The sequence below is a fragment of the Notechis scutatus genome, chromosome 3 (genome assembly GCF_049901735.1).
Source record: "Notechis scutatus isolate UNSWTSFEM ecotype Mainland chromosome 3, rNotScu1.2, whole genome shotgun sequence".
Taxonomy (NCBI): Eukaryota; Metazoa; Chordata; class Lepidosauria; order Squamata; family Elapidae; genus Notechis; species Notechis scutatus.
In genome coordinates, this window is record NC_142011.1 from 192,419,479 (window position 1) to 192,442,954 (window position 23,476).

General features: G+C 37.6%; 1 protein-coding gene and 1 long non-coding RNA gene across 3 annotated transcripts in view; one reads left to right on the top strand and one right to left on the bottom strand.

Moving 5' to 3' along the window:
• LOC148131537 (uncharacterized) overlaps positions 1–8,016 on the top strand; it is a 32,036-nt gene extending 24,020 nt beyond the window's left edge. Inside the window, exons 3-4 of one of the 2 annotated variants that reach the window (XR_015749007.1) lie at positions 1,273–1,365; positions 7,543–8,016. This is a non-coding gene — a long non-coding RNA (uncharacterized LOC148131537). Of the gene's footprint in view, positions 1–1,272; positions 1,366–3,065; positions 3,128–7,542 lie in introns of those variants that run through there. The other variant, XR_015749008.1, reaches the window with a different exon arrangement.
• The window catches only part of EIF3H (eukaryotic translation initiation factor 3 subunit H), a 74,675-nt gene that overhangs the window by 3,797 nt on the left and 47,402 nt on the right, over positions 1–23,476 (bottom strand). Inside the window, exons 3-6 of the mRNA XM_026689661.2 lie at positions 18,100–18,267; positions 15,245–15,344; positions 7,360–7,509; positions 3,089–3,209 (exon numbers count right to left, since the gene is read on the bottom strand). Coding sequence (XP_026545446.1) covers positions 3,089–3,209; positions 7,360–7,509; positions 15,245–15,344; positions 18,100–18,267 — 539 coding nt within the window. The remainder of the gene's footprint in view (positions 1–3,088; positions 3,210–7,359; positions 7,510–15,244; positions 15,345–18,099; positions 18,268–23,476) is intronic.

The window sequence follows — 23,476 nt, forward strand, 5'->3', positions numbered from 1 at the left end:
AATACAACAATAATTTGGGGATTTTATCTTAAGTGGTTAATATTGTCTTGAATGAGAAGACAATTGATTCATACAAATGCCTCTTTAGAAGCTTGATATCTGACCTAAGATTGGCCCTGATTGTGATAGCTTTCTTGATTCATGTTAGAACTTGGCTTTTCCAAAGGTCTTTTGAAGCTGAAGTGGAATTACTGGGACCAGGTGGGTATATATGATAGGTTCATGGTTTTTCTGAAAGTCATTTTTTACATGGCTAATTTGATCTGTACACTGTCTGGAGCTTTTTAGAAGCTATATACAAACTATATCAATTCCCCCACTTTCCAATCTTGAGTCATGCTTTAAATAAGTAATCTTCAATATAAGGATCCTGGTACATTCAATATACAGGTAGTCCTCGTGCAGTTTACCCTATCTGGGCCTGGCTGTTCTGCTGCTAATAAAGCAGGTACTAAATGGGAGATCATGTGACCAGGAGTGGGCTTTCAATCTGGAAAGAGACAAAACCACTGCACTCAGTTTCACAACTTCAGTATTTGTTTGCCTCTTAAGCAAATGCCTATCCTTGGGAATACTTGAGTGTCTGCTTACTTTCTTGTACATACTGAAAGCAATGCAATTATGCCAGCAGCCCAGGCTGGAAGATATGCTTTGCAAACTGCTTACTCTCTTGAAATACCTTTGCCTCCAATCTTTCTACTCTGGCTGGGGGAGGGGAGGAGAGAAGGAGAACAGCAAGGAATTTCTGTATGCAATCTCTCCTTTGCCTGACCTCTCCCCCTCCCTTTACAAAGCAGAGAGATTGGAGAGGGATTTCAAGAGAGTAAGCTGTTTGCTTTTCTACATATCAACAGTAAGTGGTTGTGTTTGCCTAATGGCAGGAAAAAGGCTAGACAAAGGAGAGATTCCTACAAAAATCACTTGCTTCTCCCCAGCCATGCCCTCACATAGCAGAGGCTGGAGAGAAGTAGATTTCAAGAAAGTACTGTAAGCTGTTTGCGTAGTGCGCCTAGGGTTCCCAGCCACAGGCTTCCATTGCCGTCTTAATGCTTTTGATCTTCAGAAGAACAGAGAGCATGGTTTCTTGCTATCCCTTTCTCTCCAGTCTCTGGTTTGCAAGGAGGGTGGGAGATACACAGATCGGGCACACGAAAAATGCATACTGATTGTAATGGCAATTACATGACTGAGGGGTACTGCACTGGTTGTAAATGGGCTGTAAAGTTGTTGTTTTTTCAGCACTGTCAAAAAAAAGTTATTTTTTTTCCCCAGCACTTTAGACTGTCATTGAATGAAAGGTCAACAAGAGAAGACTACCTGTAATCTCTTTATTTCTGGCCTACAAGGATCCTGAGTTCAACAAAGGTGATATTATATTTTATACAGCACATCTGGATTTCAAAATGCAGAGTTATATTAAGAAGGCAAAATAGGAAGGCAAAATATACTTCAATCCACCCATCTCCTTTTTATACTGTGCAACCTAAAGCCACTATTACAAGCCCAACTGTGACCCACAGATCTTTAATTGCTCCTAGAAAAATGGATGGCCTCAGACTTAAAAGGGGAGAATGTGGGAAGATTCCAAACCTTAAACTGAATTGTCTGGCAAATAATTTCTTCTTAAGAGAAACTGACATAATTTGAAAGGCCACTTTGAGGCAGAAAACGTCAAAATTATAGCCTGTGTTCTAAAGTGGGCTTAGCATAGTATGTGATGCAATCCCAAACACTTGGCATCACGTCCTGCCTACTCCATCAAAATGTTGTCACTTTGAGTGTCCACTCTTGCTCTTCATTAAGTTCTCCAAGATCTTCATATCTCAATAGCCATAGTGACTAAACATCTGATTTGTACAACATGCATAAGTAAATCTGTCAAAGGCCTCATGCTGTATTCGCACATTAATGCTTGGAGTAGATGGATTGGCTTAGTTGATTTGTGGAAACCTCATCCATTATCTTAAGTTTATGATATGATGGAGCTATGTCTTTAGCAGAAGCTATGTTAAGACAGTGACCAATTTCAACTTTTGATTTACTATTTCTGATTTTCATGTACAAAATCAGAAAAGGTACAAGGAGAAAAAGAAGAGCAGAGTGGGTAAGTCATAACATTAATTTAAAATGAATGTAGCTTCACTTCCAATACAGTTTGAGATTAGTAAAAGAGAGAAGGCAGTCTGCAAATATTCCCAATATTTTCATTTTTCAGAGTTACGTATTATTATGAGGTACATAGACAGGCAAAATAGCAGATTTTATTCTCTGTCTTGCCCATCCCCCTTACTTAAATGGCAAACATTTAAAGCTTCAACAGTACAGGTTTTGTTACACTTCTGGCCAGTGAATCAAGAAATGTCTGGTGACGTTTTGCTGCTTGATAGAAGAACACAAAATGCATCCAGATTTAGAAAATATGAGTGAATAAGAGCATAAAGGTTTGTATGTCAGAGAGAATGAAAAGGGAGAAGAAATGGGAAGGTGGCAGGTAGAAGCAGAGAAGGGAACACAAAGGGGAAAAAGACATCCATAAAATGTATTTTTACACTTTATCAAACAGGTAATGTTCCCCTCAAAACTGCTTGTGCTTGCATTCAACTGTAGAGCTAAATAAAATGAGCGGGGCCAGCAATGGTGCATAAAACCCAGCTACAGCCATTAGAAGTTGAGCAAGAACTACTAGGTAACCTTCCCGGGTTTCCCTTCACCCCCTTCAAATCAGTTTTTCCATCGTTAAAATCATTTCATAAATTTGCCCCTGCAGATTTATACCGATAAGTCAAGGAGCACTCAGCAGCTAAGTCCATGTTCTCCATCCATGTAATAAATGCCAAGGACAGAAAGAACGGTTTTCTAAACTGGCTTGTATATTTAGGTGAAATAATAATAATAATAATAATAATAATAATAATAATAATAATAATAATAATAATAATAATAATAATAATAATAACAACAACAACAACAACAACAACAACAATAACAACAACAACATCCTGCCAATTTGAATCTTACTGTTAAAATCCTATCATGAACTGATTCACTCTCAAACATTTTGATAGGCGGCCAATCCCAAAAATCTTACTTGGTGTTTTTGCTGTTGCTGCTTGCTGGTGTTCCTTAGGTAGGTGTTGTGTTTTACAATATCTTGACTCATTTCATCCACTCGGTCCATCAATAGTTGTAGGGTTTTGCTAAGATGATTACTAAATAGACAAGGAGATACTCTGATGAAGACATGCAGCTATTCTTTAGAAAGACAATGGTATCTGGTCAAATTGAGCTGAATCTGCTTAGGAAATCACAAAATGTCTCTATTTTTTTTTTAAGTTGACTGAGATGATACCTATTGTCTATATATCTCTTGCTGTAATGAGTAGGAGTTGAGAATGAAAGGAAGTCTCATATTACTAAAATGGTAAATCTCTATTCTAGCTAATACAGTACATTAATTATTGGGCTCAGAAACCGGTACAAACATTAAATCATCACTACCTTGTTAATGTTATGAAGACATGTCTCTAATATGACACATCCCAGGCTGTTGTCCATAGATGTACAAAGGCACTGTTCATACTAGACAATCTGTGCCCCAGTGGATCACCGTTTCAGAGATACTTACTGCCTTATGTCTAGTGGTTAAGGCACCAGGCTAGAAACTGGGAGACTGTGAGTTCTAGTTCCACCTTAGGCATGAAAAAATGGCTGGGTGACTTTGACCAGTCATTCTCAGCCCAACCCAACTAACAGGGTTGTTCTTGAGGGGAAAATAGGAGAAGAAAAGAATACTAGGTATATTCACAACTTTGAATTATTATATAAAAATATCAAAGGTGGGATATATGTAAAAAGAATGATAACAGGTGGGGAAAAAGCAGTGGGAACAGAAGAAACTTTCTGCCAGTTTCCCCATTGAGTTTCCCTCCCTCCCTCCTATTTGAAAATAGTTATCTAGCAGGGAATGAAGAAACTAAATGAACAAAATGTTTCAAAACCAAAACAACTTAGTCAAGATTCTATTTTGTATTAGCATTAACTATTTTATATCATTTCAATTTGTGCTTCCACTAGGATTTGAAAGATTGAAAAAAATTAAAGCAAGCAGAATTTTTTAACATTAGATGTTAAAAATTTAAGAACCAGCCTGAAAAAAAAAAAGGTTGATAAACTGAAGAACATGTTTACATCTGTCCTGCTGAAATCATTATGGAAATTCTTAACTTCGTGTTGACTTCATTCTAAGTTAAGGTTGCTGAACTGGGAGCTGAATGTTTTTGGGCAGTGAAAATGAGAAAGGTACACAAAATAACCCTTGTCAAGTTCTCATTGTTTTTACACAGAAGTAATTTGTGTCAATTTCCTGTTCAATCACTTGAGAATTTGTGACACTGCCTAAGAATGGATTTCCTAATAATAATTTTAATCTCATGAGGATGCAAACTTCCACTAAAAGGGAAATTCCCATGTACTCAAAACATCAATTTCTTTGATAATGTTTCCCATTTTTAATGGCTGTTTATTTGCTTAACAAAAGAGATAAGACTCTGGGTGGATTATGGTGAGCTGGAACAGTAATGTATGAAATTGAACTCTGCATTAAGTTGGACTCACAATCCGATCAGCCCCAACCACAATGGCCAAGCAGCAAAGACGCAATCCATGGATCCCCTTCAGTTCATTATTCAAGGCAAACATGCTCAACAATTAGTACTGTTTTTAAAATAAAGTGTCAAAGGGAACATTGTGCAACATTATAGGCCTTTCCAAAGGAAGTCTTCTTAGAACAAAATACAGTGGGTGCTAATGAAGAATGTTTGTAGCTCAGGGTTGAAATGAGGAGTCCATGGCACTTCTTCTCTGAGCTTGGCTGTTTTCTTGCGCATGTTTCATCACCCAAAGTCCGTAACATCCTCAGCATTGATGATGTTACCTAGTTTGGGTAATGAGACGCTTGCAAGAAAATGAACAAGACCAGAGAGCAACAAGGACCCCACAATGGGTACTACAATGGGTACTACAAGACACTACAAGTTTTTACACTTAGAGGAGCTATGATTTGGGGTAAAAAAACCTTCTGAGACAGACTTTTCCAGTACCGACTCATTTATATTTGCAATTCAGAATATTAGATTTCACAGACAAATTGGGACTTAATTTTGTGGCGTGTTTTTAATATGTCTGTTTCTTATGTTACTTATAGTTTCAATGGATTATGCTATTTTTAAAATATAGGCTAATGTATATGCAACTGAAGAGAACACATGTTATTGGACAAATTTAAAATACCGATAAATAGAATGAATGAATGAATGAATGAATATATACATACACATATACACATATACACATATACACATATACACATATACACATATACACACATATATATATATATATATATGGATCTTTGGTTATTCGGGTTTTCTCCCGCAGTAAGATTCTCTTCGCGTAAGAAAACCCGAATAACCAAAGATCCACATACAAACACCGAGAACTCAGAAAACAAATATATATATATATATATATTCTTAAGTTTTCATGGAGATTACATGTATGGTATTCAGCTTTGTTCGGTATTTTCCCACATCATTATAGTTGTGCTTTTAAAGTTGTAGCAACGTTTCGGCAGAATCTCATCTGCCATCATCAGGCTTCTGTATTGTGTTCGTCTGACAAACACAATACAGAAAAGCACAACTATAATGACGTGGGAAAATACCCGAACAAAGCTGAATACCATACACACACACACACACACACACACACACACTGGAGTGGTATCCCAAATAATCAGGATGTTAAGTTAGATTAAGAGCTGATTTGAAATGGTAATTTATGCATGTTTAAATCTAGAAATAATTATGATTATTGACTGATAATTTGAAGAGATATTTGTTAGGTATAACATTGATACCAAATATGGTTTGGGTGAATAAATATATAAAACTTAGATATCATGGTTTAAGTGCTTATCACTTTAAGCAAAATGCAGCAGGCAATTAGCCGATTAAGGGTGCGGTTAGAAGTTACAATATAAGGAAGTATTAGAAGCTGGAAAGCTTACTGGCTGTAACTGTGTGCTGCTGCGACTAACTGTGATTACTGACTGTGAGTGCCTGTGACTGAACTGTTTTTGTTTGCTACTGTTTACTGAATATCCAGCGTTTGTTTCTCTGGAGAGTGAAACCGGAGGAGGAGAAGATATCTTTATCGGCTGATAAAGATATTGCAAGGACTCTTAACTTGGACTATACTAGTGAGTCTTACTGGATGGAAATACTGTGAATGACTTAATGGACTGAATGACAATGCTTAAACTCTAACTGGATTAAAAACTATTTAAACTACAAACAGTGTTTGTGTTCAGTGTGTGTATACTCTGGGGCCCTTCCGCTCTCCTTTGGCTGCCTGGCTTGACTACTGCTGCAATACTCTGCTAGGGGTTAATCCTCAAACCCTAACAATATTATCTAAGAATTTACAGGTACAGCATTACTGTGCTAGAATGGAACTTAGGGCAACCTACATGTTTATAATATTGGAGTCTCTTGTGAGCGTCAATTATATAATATTCAAGTTCTTCTGTAAAACAGTTTTCCTCACACTAGTGACCTCTATATCTATTGGACATTTTCATAATCCATAGTTAGCACATCCAATGCCAGGTTGTTTGAGTGATTATCTAATTGGAAGTCCATTATATATAGACACATAAAGTTGTAGAAAATTGCCAAAGGATATTCTTCAAATCTTGTTTTTAGGAATATAAAAAAGGCACAGAAAGTATTCTCAGTGAAAAGATCTCTTACACAGAAGCTGATTTGAAAGCCTGAGATAAAAAACAAAAAGTATTTTAACCATTCTATTACAGAAATGGTAGGACAAACATTGAAGCAATCTGGGTCAATCTGAAGGAAAATAAATGTGTTGAAAAGGATAGAGAGGCACAATTAATATAAATGGAAAATAGAGAAACCGCAATTTGATGTAAATTGAACCATTTCGTGCATAATTCTTTCAGATACAAAAGCCATCTTGAAATTGAAAATCCTAATTGATGTGTTACCCGTATCTTTTAAATCAAACTGAAATCAAATTGGGTTCTGCCAATATGCTATCCTCTGGAAAAGTTCTTTCTCTGAGTTAGTATGAAACTGATGGAAAACGTAGTCCAAATGCCTCTCTTTTTGCAATAACCTGGTGAAATTCTCCAAGCATCTAGCCTATATTTTCTGTCAATTTCATACTAATTCAAAATGATGACATTTCTGAAATGATTCGTCTTCTCATTTCTACAATGATTTCAACTAAAGTCTAGAAGCACACACTGCATTTTGATTTCAAACCAGCACTTACTTGCTTGCAAGGCTGAGCAATTCATGTCTGTTTACAACTGCTGACTTCTTTTCCAGCTCCCAAAGAAGAACATTGATCAGGTAGGAGTTTCTGATGTTAATGGGGACTTCCTCAAACATGTTTTCAAAGGCAATTCCTGCTTTTTTCAACCTGAAATGAAAAGTGCATATATATTTCTTACAGTTACTCCAGAAAACAACAACAACAATAGTCTCAGCTTCTCATGGCAGAGACTACACTGCTCCATAATTCCAATCATGGAAGATACATTTTTGGAAGACATGGAAGACAAAGAGCTTGGAAGAAAAACTGATTTATTCCAAGAACTTGTAACATTTTTTAAGGGGAAAACAGACCAATGTAAACAGACTTGGGTTACAAGTGTGAAGAGTCAAGAAGCAATTATGATATCAAGATCCGGAGAACTTTGGGGTTCCTTTTAAGCTTAACTATGTTCTCTTACAAAAAGAATAATAATTGGAGGACAAGCAGCATATCTGTCACTAAGTCATCCTAACAATATACAGAAACATTGGTGTCTTTGGCATGCTGGAGGTGACAGTCACTGTCAATATGGTCAACAGTAAACTAGAGCCAGTTTGGGATAGTGGTCAAGACTTTAGGCTAGAAACTGGGAGACTGTGAATTTTAATTCTGCCTTAGGCCAGACCTTGGGCAAATCACTCTCTCTCAACTCCAAGGAGGAGGCAATGGGAAACCACTTCCAAAAAACGTTGCCAATAAAACTTCAGGGACCAGTACAGGAAGGAATCAAAAATTGAATAGAAGACACACACACACATACACACACTATATCTATATCATGTATTGTGTGTGTGTGTGTGTGTGTGTGTGTGTGTGTGTGTGTGTACCGTGTTTCCCTGAAAATACAACCCTGTCTTATTTTTTTGCCACCCAAAAAGGCACCAGGTCTTATTTTCGGGGGGAGGAATGTCATCCACTGACTCACTTCACTTGCACGCGTCACCCCTGGCCTCTTTTTTTTTCTTCCTATCAGAGGCCTTCAGGAACTTCTTCATTCGGCAAGGCCAGCAAGGCTTTCCTGAAGGCTTCTGCAGCCAATAGCAGAGCTCCGGATTGATTTTATGCAACTGGGCCGAAGTGTGTGAGGCCTGGCTGCAACTATCCAAAGGTAAGTAGTAGGGCAGCTCCATCACCCCATCCCCACCCTACCTTAATTTTTACCCATGCAGGAGTAGACGAGGTCTTAATTAGGGCTTATTTTTGGGGGTAGGCCTTATATTGGGCGCAGGTGTAAAAATCAAGCTAGGACTTACTTTCTGAGTAGGTTGTACCTTGGGGGAAACATAGTATGTATATGTATGTGTGTATACACAAACACACAAAAAAATTATACCCCCATGCCTTAAAAATTCCACAACATTGGTGCAGCCTTTATTTCTGAATTCCTTTTGTAAAGAACTCCACTGTTGCCAAATATACCATTGGTTTGCTTCTGTGCAAAAAGCATCTCGACCTACACACGTGCACACACACACACACACACACACACAGAGAGAGAGAGAGAGAGAGAGAGAGAGAGAGACAGACAGACAGACAGACAGCTTTTCAGAGCACAAATTCAAACTTGGCCTTTCTCCCAGCAAGTTTGCTATGCCAGTTACTTTTAAATAATTATTTATGCATTAGAAACTACATGGGGAAAATACTATAACAGTAATCTTTTGGAAGTCCTACATGTTTCAAATCAGCATATAAAAAAATAGAGGCATAATCCTGGCACTTATCCTTTGACAAAAGAATATTGGCTAAATTCATGCAACATTCTAGTCTTAAAGTAACCCATACTGGCTGGGTTCAATGACATGGTAAACTATAAATTACTATTTACAAACCATAATGACTGGACATGCTAAATCAAAACCAGGCAACCATATTATGATATCATCTATTCTGGGAATTAGATCAATACAGAATGGGACTCTTGGATTTTTAATGTTGGTACACTACAGAGTACCATTATGGTCCTTTATTGTTTTTTACCATATTTTCATTTATAATTTAAAACTACAGGCTTCCACACGTCTGTTCTTTGTGGCCACAATCCAATTAAAAAAAACTGACACTCAAGTTCTATGGGTGGGTGGGTGGGCGGGCAGAGTATTTAAGTTGTTCTAAGGAGAGAGAGAGAGAGAGAGGGAGGGGAGGGAGGGAGGGAGGGAGGGAGGGAGGGAGGGAGGGAGAGAGAGAGAGAGAGAGAGAGAGAGAGAGAGAGAGAGAGAAAGAAATGTGGGTCCTGGAAAGTCCTGTTGGGCATCTAGTTGCACAATTCTAACTTTAAGTTCCTCCACTGGGGAAAAACAGGGAAACCTTTCTCTTAATCCAATCTTCTCCAAACTGAAGTCCTCCAGAAGTGTTAGAACTTTGACTTGTGAAAATGCTGTTAATAGAATCAGCAGCCACATTGACTAGAATTTCTAGAAATTGAATCAACCATATTTGGAGAAGTTGAGCCTGAGAAGATGTCAACAATGATAATGCATAAGGACAAGTTGTCTCATTACACCAGGGGTTTCAAACTCAATTTCATTGAGGGACACATCAGGGCTTTGGTTGACCTCGGGGGCCAAGTGGGCGTGGCCAACTGGATGGGCATGGCCAGCTTGATGCCACTCCCCAAACTTCTTCCTCTACTCTTCTCACTGAGTAGACCGGGCCGAAGCTACGCTGGACCGAAGTTTCCTCTTCTCACTGGGTAGACCGGGCCAAAGCTACACGGGCTGGCTCCTACTGCGGGCCAGATCCGACCATATCGTGGGCCACATCCAGCCCACAGACCTTGAGTTTGACACCCCTCCCTGCATTATACCATTATAGAGAAGAATCAGAGAAGAATCGTTGTTTCTAATAAGTGCTTACCATATTAATTATTCATTGTCTGAAAGGGATAAGAATAGTTTTTAGATGGGGATGAACTACATTTGAGCATTCCCCCCGCCCAGGTAGTCCTCAACTTACAACAGTTAATTTAGTGACCATTCAAAGTTACAATGGCACTGAAACAAGTGGCTCGTGACCATTTTTCACACTTATGACCATTGCAGCATCCCCATGGTAACATGGTTTACATTCGGATGCTTGACAACTGACTCACATTTATGATGGTTGCAGTGTCCCGCAGTCATGTGATCCCACTTTGTGACCTTCTGACAGGCAAAGTCAATGGGGAAACCAGGTTCACTTAACAACCATGTTACTAATTTAAGAACTTCAGCAATTCACTTAACAAACGTGGTGAGAAAAGTCATAAAATGAGGCAAAGCTCATTTAACAAATATTTCACTTAACAACATACATTTGGGGCTCAATTGTGGTCATAAATTGAGGACTACCCATACAGGCTTCAGCCCCTCTATGTTAAATTATAGAAGGGCATTCTTCAAAGTTCTTCTCTTTTCAATCAGTGTCCTACATTAGGGTACACGAGCTACCCATGAGAGGGAAAAATAAAACATTCTCATCTTAATAAAAATATTGAAAAATAAATCCCATACACACTGAATTTGCAAGCATGGGATCCAACACATTTTCCCCTTTCCACAAAAATCAGGGCAAAAAACTACATTTTTGTTCTTCCTGTTTCTTATCCTTTGCTGTTAAGATGCAGCTTTGGATTTTAAAAGTGACATTTTTTCCTCCTTGTTTTTATTTGCTCAAACTTTCAAAGGGATCTTTTAGTTTTACAAGGAAACCCAATTATTATTCTTGCTGCTTACTATCTTAATATATTTCCCCTTCTCAAATACTAGCTGATGATTTTTGCAGTTTTTCAAAAGGTGGAACCAACACTTCATCCTCCAAATTGTGAAATAAATGTTTGCATAGCACCCTGAACACCTCCAAACCCAACAGACTGTCACCTTCTTTCCTAGTCTGAGCATCACCCAGGGATTTATTTTTATTTTTTTTAACGAAATTGAAAAGCTGAAGATTAAAAAAAAAAGCAAATGGCAAAAGAGGAAAGAAAAGATCATTTGGAGAAAGCTTTCCTTTTTTTTCTTTTTTAGTCTGCAATTTTAGAAAGAAACCATGCCATCTGCAATTTCTTTCCCCAAAAACTTTCTTAATCTTGCTACAAAAAATGTTATAGGAAAAACCACTGACGGAAACCCTAGCAAATAGCTTGTGAAATCCAGAATTTATTTGATAGCAGTTTGAAAGCATGCAAATGCAACTGGATAAATAGTTACTGCTTTGGAGGATTATTGCGTTCCATATTTTCATGCTGGCCACATGATGTTGGAAATGTCTTTCAGAGATCTGGAGATGAGCAATGCCCCCTTAAATCAGTAACTATTGGACAGGGAAACCTTTAAAACTTTATATTTATGTCACTAATCAAATGTAGTCCAATGAGTACCCTGATCTTTTCCTCTAACTACCATCTAGCATGAGGAGTGTATCAACACCTTCTACAGATGGAGATGTCACAATTTTGACCTCTTACTTAAACTTTATCCTTCAATTGGATCTTCAGAGAACAAGCTGCTAATCAAGTTATGTGAACCATATATTCTGGCGTTCTAAAGTTTTTTTTAATTATTTGATATTTGTGGATATAAAACACAGGAAGAAATGGAGAACGTGTCCAGCTAAACTTGTCCCTTAGACAGATATGTGTGCTATGATTAACTTATTCTCTACAATTGCTTAGATCTATCCTCAGTTGCTTACTTGTTAGTAATTTCATCATAATCTAAAGAGCCTTATATGCACAATTAGGACTTTTATATACCTTCATCTGTCATGACCTTATAAGGTACACTGAGTTATTTTTAAAGGAACAAGACTTCAAAATGTCATGTCACATAGCACAGGAGATCCTAATTAAAAATCTGCTTAAGTCAACTAGCAGGCTTTGGAGTGATTATCTAGGGCAGCTTTGTCCAGCTGGTACACAATAGATATACTGCATCTGAATTCTCAGAATTGCCACCTGCTGTAATGAATCACAATGCAAACTTGCTCATACATCTTGAGGACAGAACAATCTTTGGGGTTTTTTTGGTCCAAGACCCTTTTAAACAATGAGGATCTGCCAGATTATACAATCTTAAAACATCTGTTCTTATACTAAATATATTCAATGTTTTCTAGGTCCCCTGCACCTCCCCTGTTCTTATTCTTGAATCATGAACGTGATCGATCTATGTAATAAGGTGCCCTTGGTTGACTAGAGATGATCGGAGGAGAAACAGTGCTTTGGGCTCAAGCAATTTAGGGGGAAAATTCTATCATTGCTCTGGACTAGAGTTCAACTCAATTTTGTTAATGTTCATGTCAAAAGCTGTGTCATGGCAAATCAAGATGAAACACACTTTAAAAGACATTCAGAGAAAATCCCACTAGTTTGGATACAACAGATTTACAGAGCCATGGCTGTAAAACACATTTTAAAAGGTCAATCAATATTTGCCCCAAATGTAGCCTTAGGACAGTTTTGTTCTGCAACTAGAACAAGTGTGGCAATTCTTGTCATTTAAAAGATACTTGCTTTTTTTGCTCTGGTACCCACAGAAACAATTTACTGAAAATGGAAGGCAATTCCTTCATTTTGAAGACTACATAAGAGATAAGGCTATAAAATAGAAGTTTCAGTATATTCAAAATAAGAGACTGGATTTACATACCCAGCTAAGCATACTATTGTTCGTTTGGGGTATTATTCTAACTTGGTCATGGTGGTTTTCAAAATAGGGTTTACAATTTTATTCAGAGGTGCATTACCTCATGTAAAAGCATACAGCCTTTATAGATCTCTAAAGCATGTTCTAAAAGTGTAATCAATAATGTGATATCAACAGGAAACGTTAATCCAGGGAGTAATTGTATTATAAATTCAAGTCTCAACTCCCAATGACTTCAAGGCATCATTTCATGCAGTTATACAGTAGCAACTTGTAAGTAGCATGGTGGCCTAGAGGTGGAGCTCTCGCCTCACAATCAGGAGGCTGTGAGTTTGATCTTAGGCAGATATTTCTCTCTCTGGGTGCAAAGGGAAAATCTCTGCTGTGGATTCACTGTAGGCGTCAGGAAGAGCATCTGGCCAGTAAACACTCAGCTCCATTCAGTCGCCCCAACTCCACCCTGATGCCAGGGATTACAGTACAGGGTCATTAACGGGGGGAAAAAAATAAAGTAGTAATTTGTCTTCACTTTCTTATTTCACACTCCTAAAATTTTCCTGAAACTCTATCATCCCACTATTAACCAGGTGTGACTTGCCTACCTTCTGTAGAAGTCAAAACAAAACTAGCCTGATGCTGCTACCATACAATACTACTACATACATTTAATTTTAATAAAAAGAGAAAACAAAATCAAAGAGCCAGTTTGGTGTAGTGGTGAAGGCATTGGGCTACAAACCAAGAGACTGTGAATTCCTTTCTTAGGCATGAAGCCATCTGGGTGATCTTGGGCCAATCATTCTGTCTCAGCTCTAAGCAAATGGTAAACCATTTCTAAAATTTTGAAGAAATCAAGAAAACTGTAGGACTAGTCCAGGAAGTTGCCAAGAGTCCTGATTCAAAAGGCACAAAAAACTAAAACGCACAAAATAAATGAGATGGGTCAAGTTAATGCTTTCTGGAGTTAGCCCATAGAAAACCTTTAAAAAAAATGATTGTCACCTTCAGATCAGATCAGGTTATAAACCTCTTCTTTATTTTGATGTGTGACCCCAGACTATTGTGTTGTATTCAATAATTTTAAGCACATTGTATAAATTAGCCCATAGATACTCAAGGATACAGTCTAGATTGTGGTCTTCAAACTCCTAGGCCTAAAACTCCTAGTTTTGTTAAAAATTAGAATAGGGACCATAATATGCAAGGGTAAGTAAAAAAAAAAAAAAGAATAGGGACCGTTATATGCAGAAGTAAAAAAGGCCCTTTTTCAATAGGAAAGCCATGGAATATAAGATTATTGTGGTGAGATTATTATATGGAAAGATGGAAAGATTTGACACTATCCAGAATGGTTGGTGAATTTGACAGCTTTTCCTGAGAAGGATAAATTGACTTCATTGATTACAGAAAAGATATTACCTACATTTACTGATGACAAGAAGCCTCTTGTGTACTTTTTGCATTGAAAACATTTAAAAAAATGAACTTGTGAATTATGGTTTTGATAATTAGACAGGATAGATTACAAAAAGAAGAGTAATATGATAAAGCTTGAGAGACAGAAAGAGAGAGAGAGAGGTTAAAATAAATTTGCTGTGAAGAATATCAGAAGACACTTTATATCTTTATATCTAAAAATTTTAATTACAACACACACACACACACACACACACACACACACAAAGTAAAACAACTAAAACCAGGATTCTTGATCTTCACATTTTTATGTGAAGAATTGAAATTTTACATTTTCCGTCTGTTCTGCTCAATTTCATTTGCCTTAAGAGCTTGTCCTCTGTCTGGAATGATAGGCGTAACAAATCTTTCCTTGGTGAAGCAAATTTTGCTTCTTTATCCTATCAGTTGAGAAGGCTCTCAATACTTGCAGCTACTCGGAATAGCACTTAGCAATAGCACTTAGACTTATATACCGCTTTATAGTGCTTTACAGCCCTCACTAAGCAGTTTACAGAGTCAGCCTACTGCCCCCAACAATCTGGATCCTCATTTTACCCACCTCGGAAGGATGGAAGGCTGAGTCAACCTTGAGCCTGGTGGGATTTGAACTGCCAAATTGCACGCGGCAGATAGTCAGCCCAGGAAAGCACATATATTATACCTATGTAGGTTTTACAAAGTTTCACCGCAAATGATTTGACTATTTTATGCCTCTGGTCCATCTGCCACCCATATCCAGAATTTCCTCTTGCACTTACGCTTCTGGAGAAAAATCCTTCTCTTTGCAAACATCCATCAATTTAGGTGTCAGACGATAGGCTTTTAGGGAGAGATAGCCCTGACTAGTTTTTATAGGATCTGAGAGAGAAAAAAAGGAAAACAATGAAATTTCATCTGAGCGAATCATGTTGGCCAATTTTTTGTATCTTTTAATTATCAGGAAAAAAATGTCAGTATTGTTTTCATACGTCTATGAAACCACAATTTGCGGAGTAAAGAAACACAAATTGCATGTATTATTATTAGTAGTAGTAGTATTGGCATTATTAAAACCTTTAATTTTTATGATTGAATATCAAAATATTATGCAATGATGAAAACAGATTCTAAAAGAAAAAAATAATGATTTAATTTCTAAATAATATACAATAGTGGAAATAGATCCTCTCTAAAAAAATCTTATTGATTTAATTCCATTTCTATATAGAGATTAGTAATAAATTTATTAGTTATTTATAATGGTTTGTTTGAGATTTTCTTGCTGGTAACTGGGTTGGGTCAGAACACATGGGATGGAGTAAGCTCACATCCTTTGCTCCAGCTCCTGCTGGGGACATGAAAGGAGCCCCCATCTGGTCGTCCTCCAGGCAATGAGATGTCACCTGGTAATCCTGGAAGCACCTTGGTGCTTCCAACATGAGGACTGTCAACTCATAAAATATTTCTATGGTTTTTTAGAGTTGCCAACAGAAAGGGAGGGGGGAGTAGTGTGGCGGCTTGGAAATCGAAAATGCATTCCATACGTGCACAATTCTAACTGGAAAACATGATTGATGACTCTTGGCTATGGATGTGTCTCATTGGAGAATATGCACCCAGGGGTTGGGGGAAAACCAGGGTCAAGGGTGACAATGAATTATGTGCCTCAGAGTCGGCTACACCCAGGCAGTGCCAGACATGTTAACTCCCAATAAATCCTTTTGAAGTTTTGGAAGTTTGGCTCGAGACTCATGATTTAATTGGGGTAACTGCCGGAATCCTGACAAAGACAATGTAACAAAAAGGATAGATGATAACTGAGAAACAAGCATGTATTTGGGAAGATAATTCCACAGAATGAGGTGCATTAAAATTTAGCTTCTTAAAATTCATGTCCTCCCCTTTGCCTGGGGTTGAATGGTAAATATTGGAGTGAAAGTTCTCTTAAAATAACTGGTTCCATGATTTCAGAACCTCAGACGTAGGCACAAGAAGCAAAACTGAAGGGCTTCCTGTTCTTATTTTTGAAATGAGAAAAAGAGACAAAGAAAATTCTTATCGTCAAAAATTGCCCATTTTGTTGCTGTATTTCCTTGGCGTATTGCTGTATTTCAATGCTGTATTTCATAGGTGCAATCTTAAATGCCTGGAAAACCACATGTATTCCCATAGTTACCCCTTTTTGGACTAGAGTTTCAAAATGTGACAGCCAATATTTTAAATAGTTCCAGAAACAAATTGGGAATCAACACAGAAAGGGAAAAGAGAAAGCGGGAATCAAATTTCTAAAATAATACTAGAAAAATGAGCTTTACGAATTGTTTCTTTTTTTAAATCTTCCCCAATGCAAAGAAGCCAGACTCAGGATCCACACTCTAATCAACAGCATTACCTCTTACCACATTTAAGACTCAAGAGAGCTACATGATGCAACGCAGTATGCAGACTCAGTATTTTTTTTTTAAAAAAACCACATAGGTAAATTTTTCCAGTTGCCTTTTTTTTTTTTTTTAAATGTCTACATACTTAACATGTTGATGAGCATGTAAGGATGGAAAAACATATGAATTTTAAAAAGGAAAAAATATGTAGTCTTTAGGAGAAAGGCGCTTAACGTCTGTGGTGAGATAACAGCTTAGGCAGACTTGCCAAACAGCAATTTAAAAAAAAAATCAAACAAAAATATATTTATGCTGGTTGTCTATAACCAAACCCAGCAAAAAAAAACAAAAAACCTTTAGCGATCAGTGATAAAATGAAAACCCAAGTAGAGTAAAACAAGTGGAAAATTCATCAGGACCTGATGATGCAATATTTCCAGCCAGAATAAGTATATACTTTAACAACTTGTTCTTTACTGTAATCCAATTGTTAACATACTGAAACAATTTAGGGGCAGCTTGTAAGATTGATCGCATTCATTAGTACTTTTTCTGACAGACACTCAGAACGTTACATTTACTTCTCAGCTGGAAACTATATGTGAGCTTGCCAGATATGGCAAAACTGTGAGTGTTCAGGGAGGGGACAGCTATAAAGCTGTTAAACTGCCTATGGTTCTGATACAGCACAGAACATCTGGTCTGGAGAACTTAGGAAACGTCGCCATTAGAAAAAAAAAAGAAATCAGCAGAAAAGAGGGTGGGAGGGGTAAATCTTCGTGCAACAAAACAGTCCAGGTTTTGTATGCTTCTATCAGATGCATAAAAATTGGGAAGGGGGGGAGAGAGAAGAGAAATACTTGGCAATCTGCTTTATGATTGGTCAGTCTTATGCCGAGCCAGACGTTCCAGCAAGCTGGGTAAGACATCTGGTGTAGTTCCACTAGCCCCCTTCTATGAGGGATGGGAATTGGGAGGAATCAAAATGAAGCAGCTCCTCTGGCATTCCAAAACATACACATCAGGGCTCTGATAGCAAGAAAAATAAACAAAAAGAAGGAAACTCTGTCTAGACTTTGCTGCTGCTGAGGCTGCTGCAGACACAGAGTTGGTATTTACTTGCCAAAGGTCTGCCAAGGCAGCTCTTGAGGCAGGGAGCTCATCGGCGATGTATATAATAATATTGAGGAATTGGGGTGTTGGTGGCGGTGGTGGTGATGGAAGGAATAATACAGAAAGTCACACATGCTAACCGTAAATGAGAACGACAGATTCCTCTATGGCGTGCTGGTAACTGAACTGGGAATCCAGGAGAGCACGGGTAACAAAGGAGCCGTAGTACGTGGACTGATACCAGCCGACATGGAGATGGTCAATATTGACATGGCGAAGACTACGCATCATTTCCATTTGATATTGAACTGGAGAGAGAGAGAAAAAAAAAGAGAGGGACAATAAGCATTCTGTAGGATAAGTTTACATCTGAATCTCAGCCATTTCTGAAGGATGCCCTAGTGAAATAAGGCTGGGAGAATCTGCTGTCCTATTTGGATCAGAGGAATCTCTTGAGGTGGCAAAGCTCACACACACCAAGCAGAGGCCTTGAATTCTTTGAAGCCAAAATCTTTTCAGATTTTCAAATGATTCTCAGGATGTCTGTTGGCTTAATTTGGAGAGACAACCACAATGGATTCTAGTTTTGAAACTTGTGATTCTAAAAAGTTGGGATTAGTGAAGCAGGTTCTCTGGTATGTTCAAGTAAAGGCAGCAGGTAAACAGAAACAATGTCTACTTCTTTCAGGAAAGTCCATTGCCAGAGTTGATGGGAAGATTATCCAACCTTTGAATAAGGCATTTATTCCAACTGCCTGAAGAACTGGAAGGTTAGGCTGCTCCATTCAACTCTTCAAAGATCACTTTTTCACAAGTACTATTACTAAACTAAATATTCCCCATTCTGCAACTGTACATCTATTATTTTTCAGTGAATCTAGTAACTATTTCTCTCAAATACCATATCAATTATCTAAACTATGAAGACTGGTTAGGATTGCCTTGAGTGTAATATCAATCTTCTAAGGCATTTTCCTATGTGTCATTCAGAAATCTAGTAAGTATCCCCTTCATCTTTTCATTCAAATCTCTTTTAAAAAGCCGAACAGTATAAGAACAAAAAATGAATAGTTTGCCCCTCAATAATTTGTTTTAGTTTGAACTATTTGTACTGACTCTTTGAATATAAACATGATTTTAAATCCAGCTAAGTAACTATTAACTTCTCATGCCATCCAACTGTGTAACTAGCTTGCTAATCAGAATGCTACAAGGTACTTTTGTCAAATGCTTTGCTTTGTTTTCAAAATGGTTACAGATAGTCTCTCTCAAATTTCTTAAATATTGATGCCAAAATGACTGATCAACAGTTCTCTGGATTCTTTTCCCCACTATTGATTTTTAACAAACATAATATCCTCTTCTCCAGTAATATGGGACTTGACTTGTTCTCCAGGATGTCACAAAGTTAATATGTAAGAATTTGGCCAGACTTTTGACTATACAAAACTTCACTTCGCCTTAAAATCACAAAGTCTAATATTATATGACATGCTCCCAGTGTTCCTACTATATTGACTAAATATTTTTTCCTTGTGTGTGTGCTAATAGAACGTTTAAATTTGACTAACTCTTTTCTTTTGGTTCGTGTCAAGTATAGCTGATCTTTCTGTGTTGTTCTGCACTCTCTGAAACAGAAAACTGCGAGCAAGACATATCAACAATTCTATGAAAGAACTATGCTTAGCAAAATTTGACTCTCGGAGATATTGGGAGTCCCTTGTCACTACAATTTCATGCCTCTCTTATCAATGTACAATATAAAATTGTAAGATCTATAATGAGGTTCTAAAATATAAGCCATATCTTCACTGTTTTTATCCTTCCCCATTATTTTGCAGCTGTTTTTAGCCTAGCCCAATCTGTCCTGGTTCCTCCAGGGGAAAAAAAAAAGATTAATTCCCATTTTCCCTAGGACAAGGTTTATCTCTTGGTCTTTGCAATAGCAGGGCCCCAGATCTGCTAATATGGCTTTAAATCAGTCTTTCCCAACCACCATTAATAAAACAACTATTTAGGAAATCCTATTTGGATACACTACTGATTGCAGTTATAATTCCTTCCAAAGTGAAATTGTGCTTAAATGACCTCTATTATTGCCCATGCTTACTTAAGCCCATTTCTAGTCAATCAAACTACTGTAATTTAGATAATATGTAATTATTTATAGCATGCTTTCTGAACTGAACAAAAGAATCTTGCTGTATTGCAGAAAAGGCCTATTTAGTTTGGCCTCCTATGTCCCAGATTGGCCAGCAAGATGCTTTTGGTAGCTTGCTACTTATTACAAGAGATGTTCATACATATATATTACCTAAATACATCTTACAATAAACCTGTATGATAGCACTGTATTAAAACTTTTATGTTCTTTAGGGGAAGAAAGACGGTGATAGTTTCAAAATAGGAATTTCATTTCAAAACAATCCCTGATTTATCTTTTAAAAAGTGAAATAATGTGAAGAAGTAACAAGAAATGTTCTATATATTACTGAATACAGAAAAGGATTTGAGGGGTCCTTGGTGCTCTCTGAGCTTGGTTGTTTTCTTGTAGACATTTCATTACCCAATAGCACTGATGATGTTACCTTGTTTGGGTAATGAAACCAAGCCTAGAGAGCACCAAGGAGCCTTCATTTCAACCTTGAGCTGCAAATATTCTCCTTCACTAGGAAAGGATTTCAACCTGTAACCATTCTCCCAATGCTGTATTTCTACTTTTCCCCAACCTGGATGGTGACTTAAAATTCAGGATAGTTTGTAAGTATCTTGATCCACATTCTGTGGTAGGAGTCTCAAAACTCAAGGTCCAAATCCAGCCTGCTGGGCTGAATCCAGCCTGCTGGGTGTTTAGATCTGGCCCATGGGGCCACCCTGAAAACAGCGAAGGACTGGCCCGCAATGCCTCTGTCATCGAAAATGGCGCTCAGGAGGGCTGCACACAACCCCGAGTTCCATTTTTGCTGGCAGAGGGCTGCAGGATGCTGCTGTGGCCAAAAACGGAGGCTGGGAGGGTCACCTGGGAGGGGCCCTTCTAAGCTCTGTTTTTGCTGGCAGAGGATTGCAAGAGGCCATCTCAGCCAAAAACTGAGCTTGGGAGCCCGTTTTTGCTGGCAGTGCTCAGGCACCCCTCCCCCGATATGAGTGATGTCAAACTGACTATGGCCACCTTGGCCACATCTACCCTGGCTCCCCAAAGTCAAACACAACTTTGATGCGGCCCTCAATGAAATCAAGTTTGACACCCCTGTTCTATGGCAACCTTATAAAAAGTAGCAGAGTGGAAAGAAGATGGGAGATTGTGTGATCTTCTCTTTCCAGCATATTTGTTGGCTTTACATTCAGCAACATGCCTTGAACAGAATGGAGCAAATTTCATTATTCTGACTCAGTTCTTTCTCCAATGGTTTCTGAGTCTTCTTTCAAAGCAGAATGTCCTTCTATCATTTAAATAAATAAGTTTACAACAGAAACAAGAATGTGTGGCACAGTCCATCAGCTTCTTGTTGACATAAACAGGATCCAGACACAGAACGGAGAGAATTAATACATTTTTATATAATCTTTGCATACACATATACACACACGTAAGCTTCCAAAAAGCTAATTGAATTATTGTTAACTGTTTCCAGAGTACAAATCAAGACAAGATTTTTTGTGTTGTAAAATATGCAGAAAGTTAACTACATTAAATATAGACCCATAATGAAAAAAGTTTATGAAGCAGCCTGCAGTACTAGAAAGTTCTTTGAAACTTTTGATTTAATGTGTATTTTACATACAGATATTTCACAAGGGAGCCAGTTTATTCTAATGGTTAAGGCACCAAGCTAGAAACCAGGATATTGTGAATTCTAGTCCCACGAAAGCCATCTGGGTGACTTTGGGCCAACCAATGGATCAACATTCGATTTATCTGGGGGGGGAAAAAGAGGAGAACCCTGCACATAGAGTGGTACCTCAGTACTCATCCTTAACAGGTTCCAAGAGGCACGATGAGTACCAAAAAGGGTAAGTACCAAATAATTTTTTTCCATAAGGAATAATTGTAGTGAGTCACAAGGCAGCCGACACCAACAAATTCTAGCTTATGTGTTGACTATCAAACAAATGATGAGTATCGGGGCAATATTTTCATACTAAAATGTGTTAAGTATCAAATTTGATGAGTTTCAAAGCAGTTGAGTACTAAGATACCACCTGGATGGGAAAACACCAGGAAGAAAAAGGAAGGCATTTACAAAATCATAAAAGTGGAAGGGGAAATCAAGTGTGGTTTATTGTTAGTTGTTTAATTCATTTTGAGAGTGGCCTACAGACCCAAATTTGCTCCAGATTTGATCCTTCAGTTTTTAGAGTTTACAAGCTAAGAGCAGAGAGGGATGCCTAATTCTGATATTACAATCAATATGGGAATTGGATCAAGCCATATGGGATCATATAGCACTCCCTCCCTGGTATAGAGATTAAAAACTTCTGGGAACATGGAAGTAGGGGGGTTCCTACCTCTTGGGATTTTTCAAAGGAAAAATTGATATTCTGTGCATGTGAAATATACATAACAGGTATTTGAACCCTAACTTAATTTGGGACTCTGGTTGAACAGAAAGTTTGATATAAATCAAGTAACTAAAAAAGTAAATATATCACTGTTTTGCTTCACCAGTTGAAAAAACACAATTTATAATATCATTTGGCATACTTAAGAGTACAATTCCTCAAAAACAAAACACAGGCTAGTGGAATTTACTTATATGTAAAGTCCACACAGCTGCAGCCTTAAAATTTAGTGCATACATATATGCCTACTTACAAAATAAGCTTCACTGAATTCAGGAGAATGCATTCCACTGTATATAAGGCATGAAAACTGCTTCCTTCCCTATACTTTTACATAACTGTTCCAATTATCCTGGCTACAAACCATACCAAATATAATTAACACCTTATATTGTTCTTAGATTATGTTTTGAACGTGTAGTCTTTTCTTGTAAGATATTCCATTCATTTCAAAGGATAAAATATATATATATTTCTTCCCTACCCCAGATATTTCTATTTTTTTGAATTTGTTCTTATAAAAAATGGGGAGAAAGAGGGGAGGGAATATGTTTTGAAATTTTTCAAACAGCCATAGTTTGCTTGGCTATTTATTTTAGTCAAAGGATGTGGTAATGGTAAGAAATATTTTTTTACCCATGCCTTAGCCTCTCAGCACATCACAGATGATTAATATGCTTGTGAGGCACCATAGGCTAACAGATATTTTAGAAGGCTAGTGTACTGAATGTGCCAGATTTCAAATTCTTAGCTAGTTGTATAGTACTCTGTCCAATTTGTCAAACTAAGGTCCACACATTTTTATTAATCGATGAAATTTCTATTTGACCCTCTCTTGGAAATGTGGGTCTTCTCCTTGATGTTGTGCTTTAGGGGTGTGAGGTTATCCAAAAATTATCACCGGAGTTTCAACTCAGAAGAAAGGCAGTCTTTCTTTTTGTGTCAAACTTCTAGACA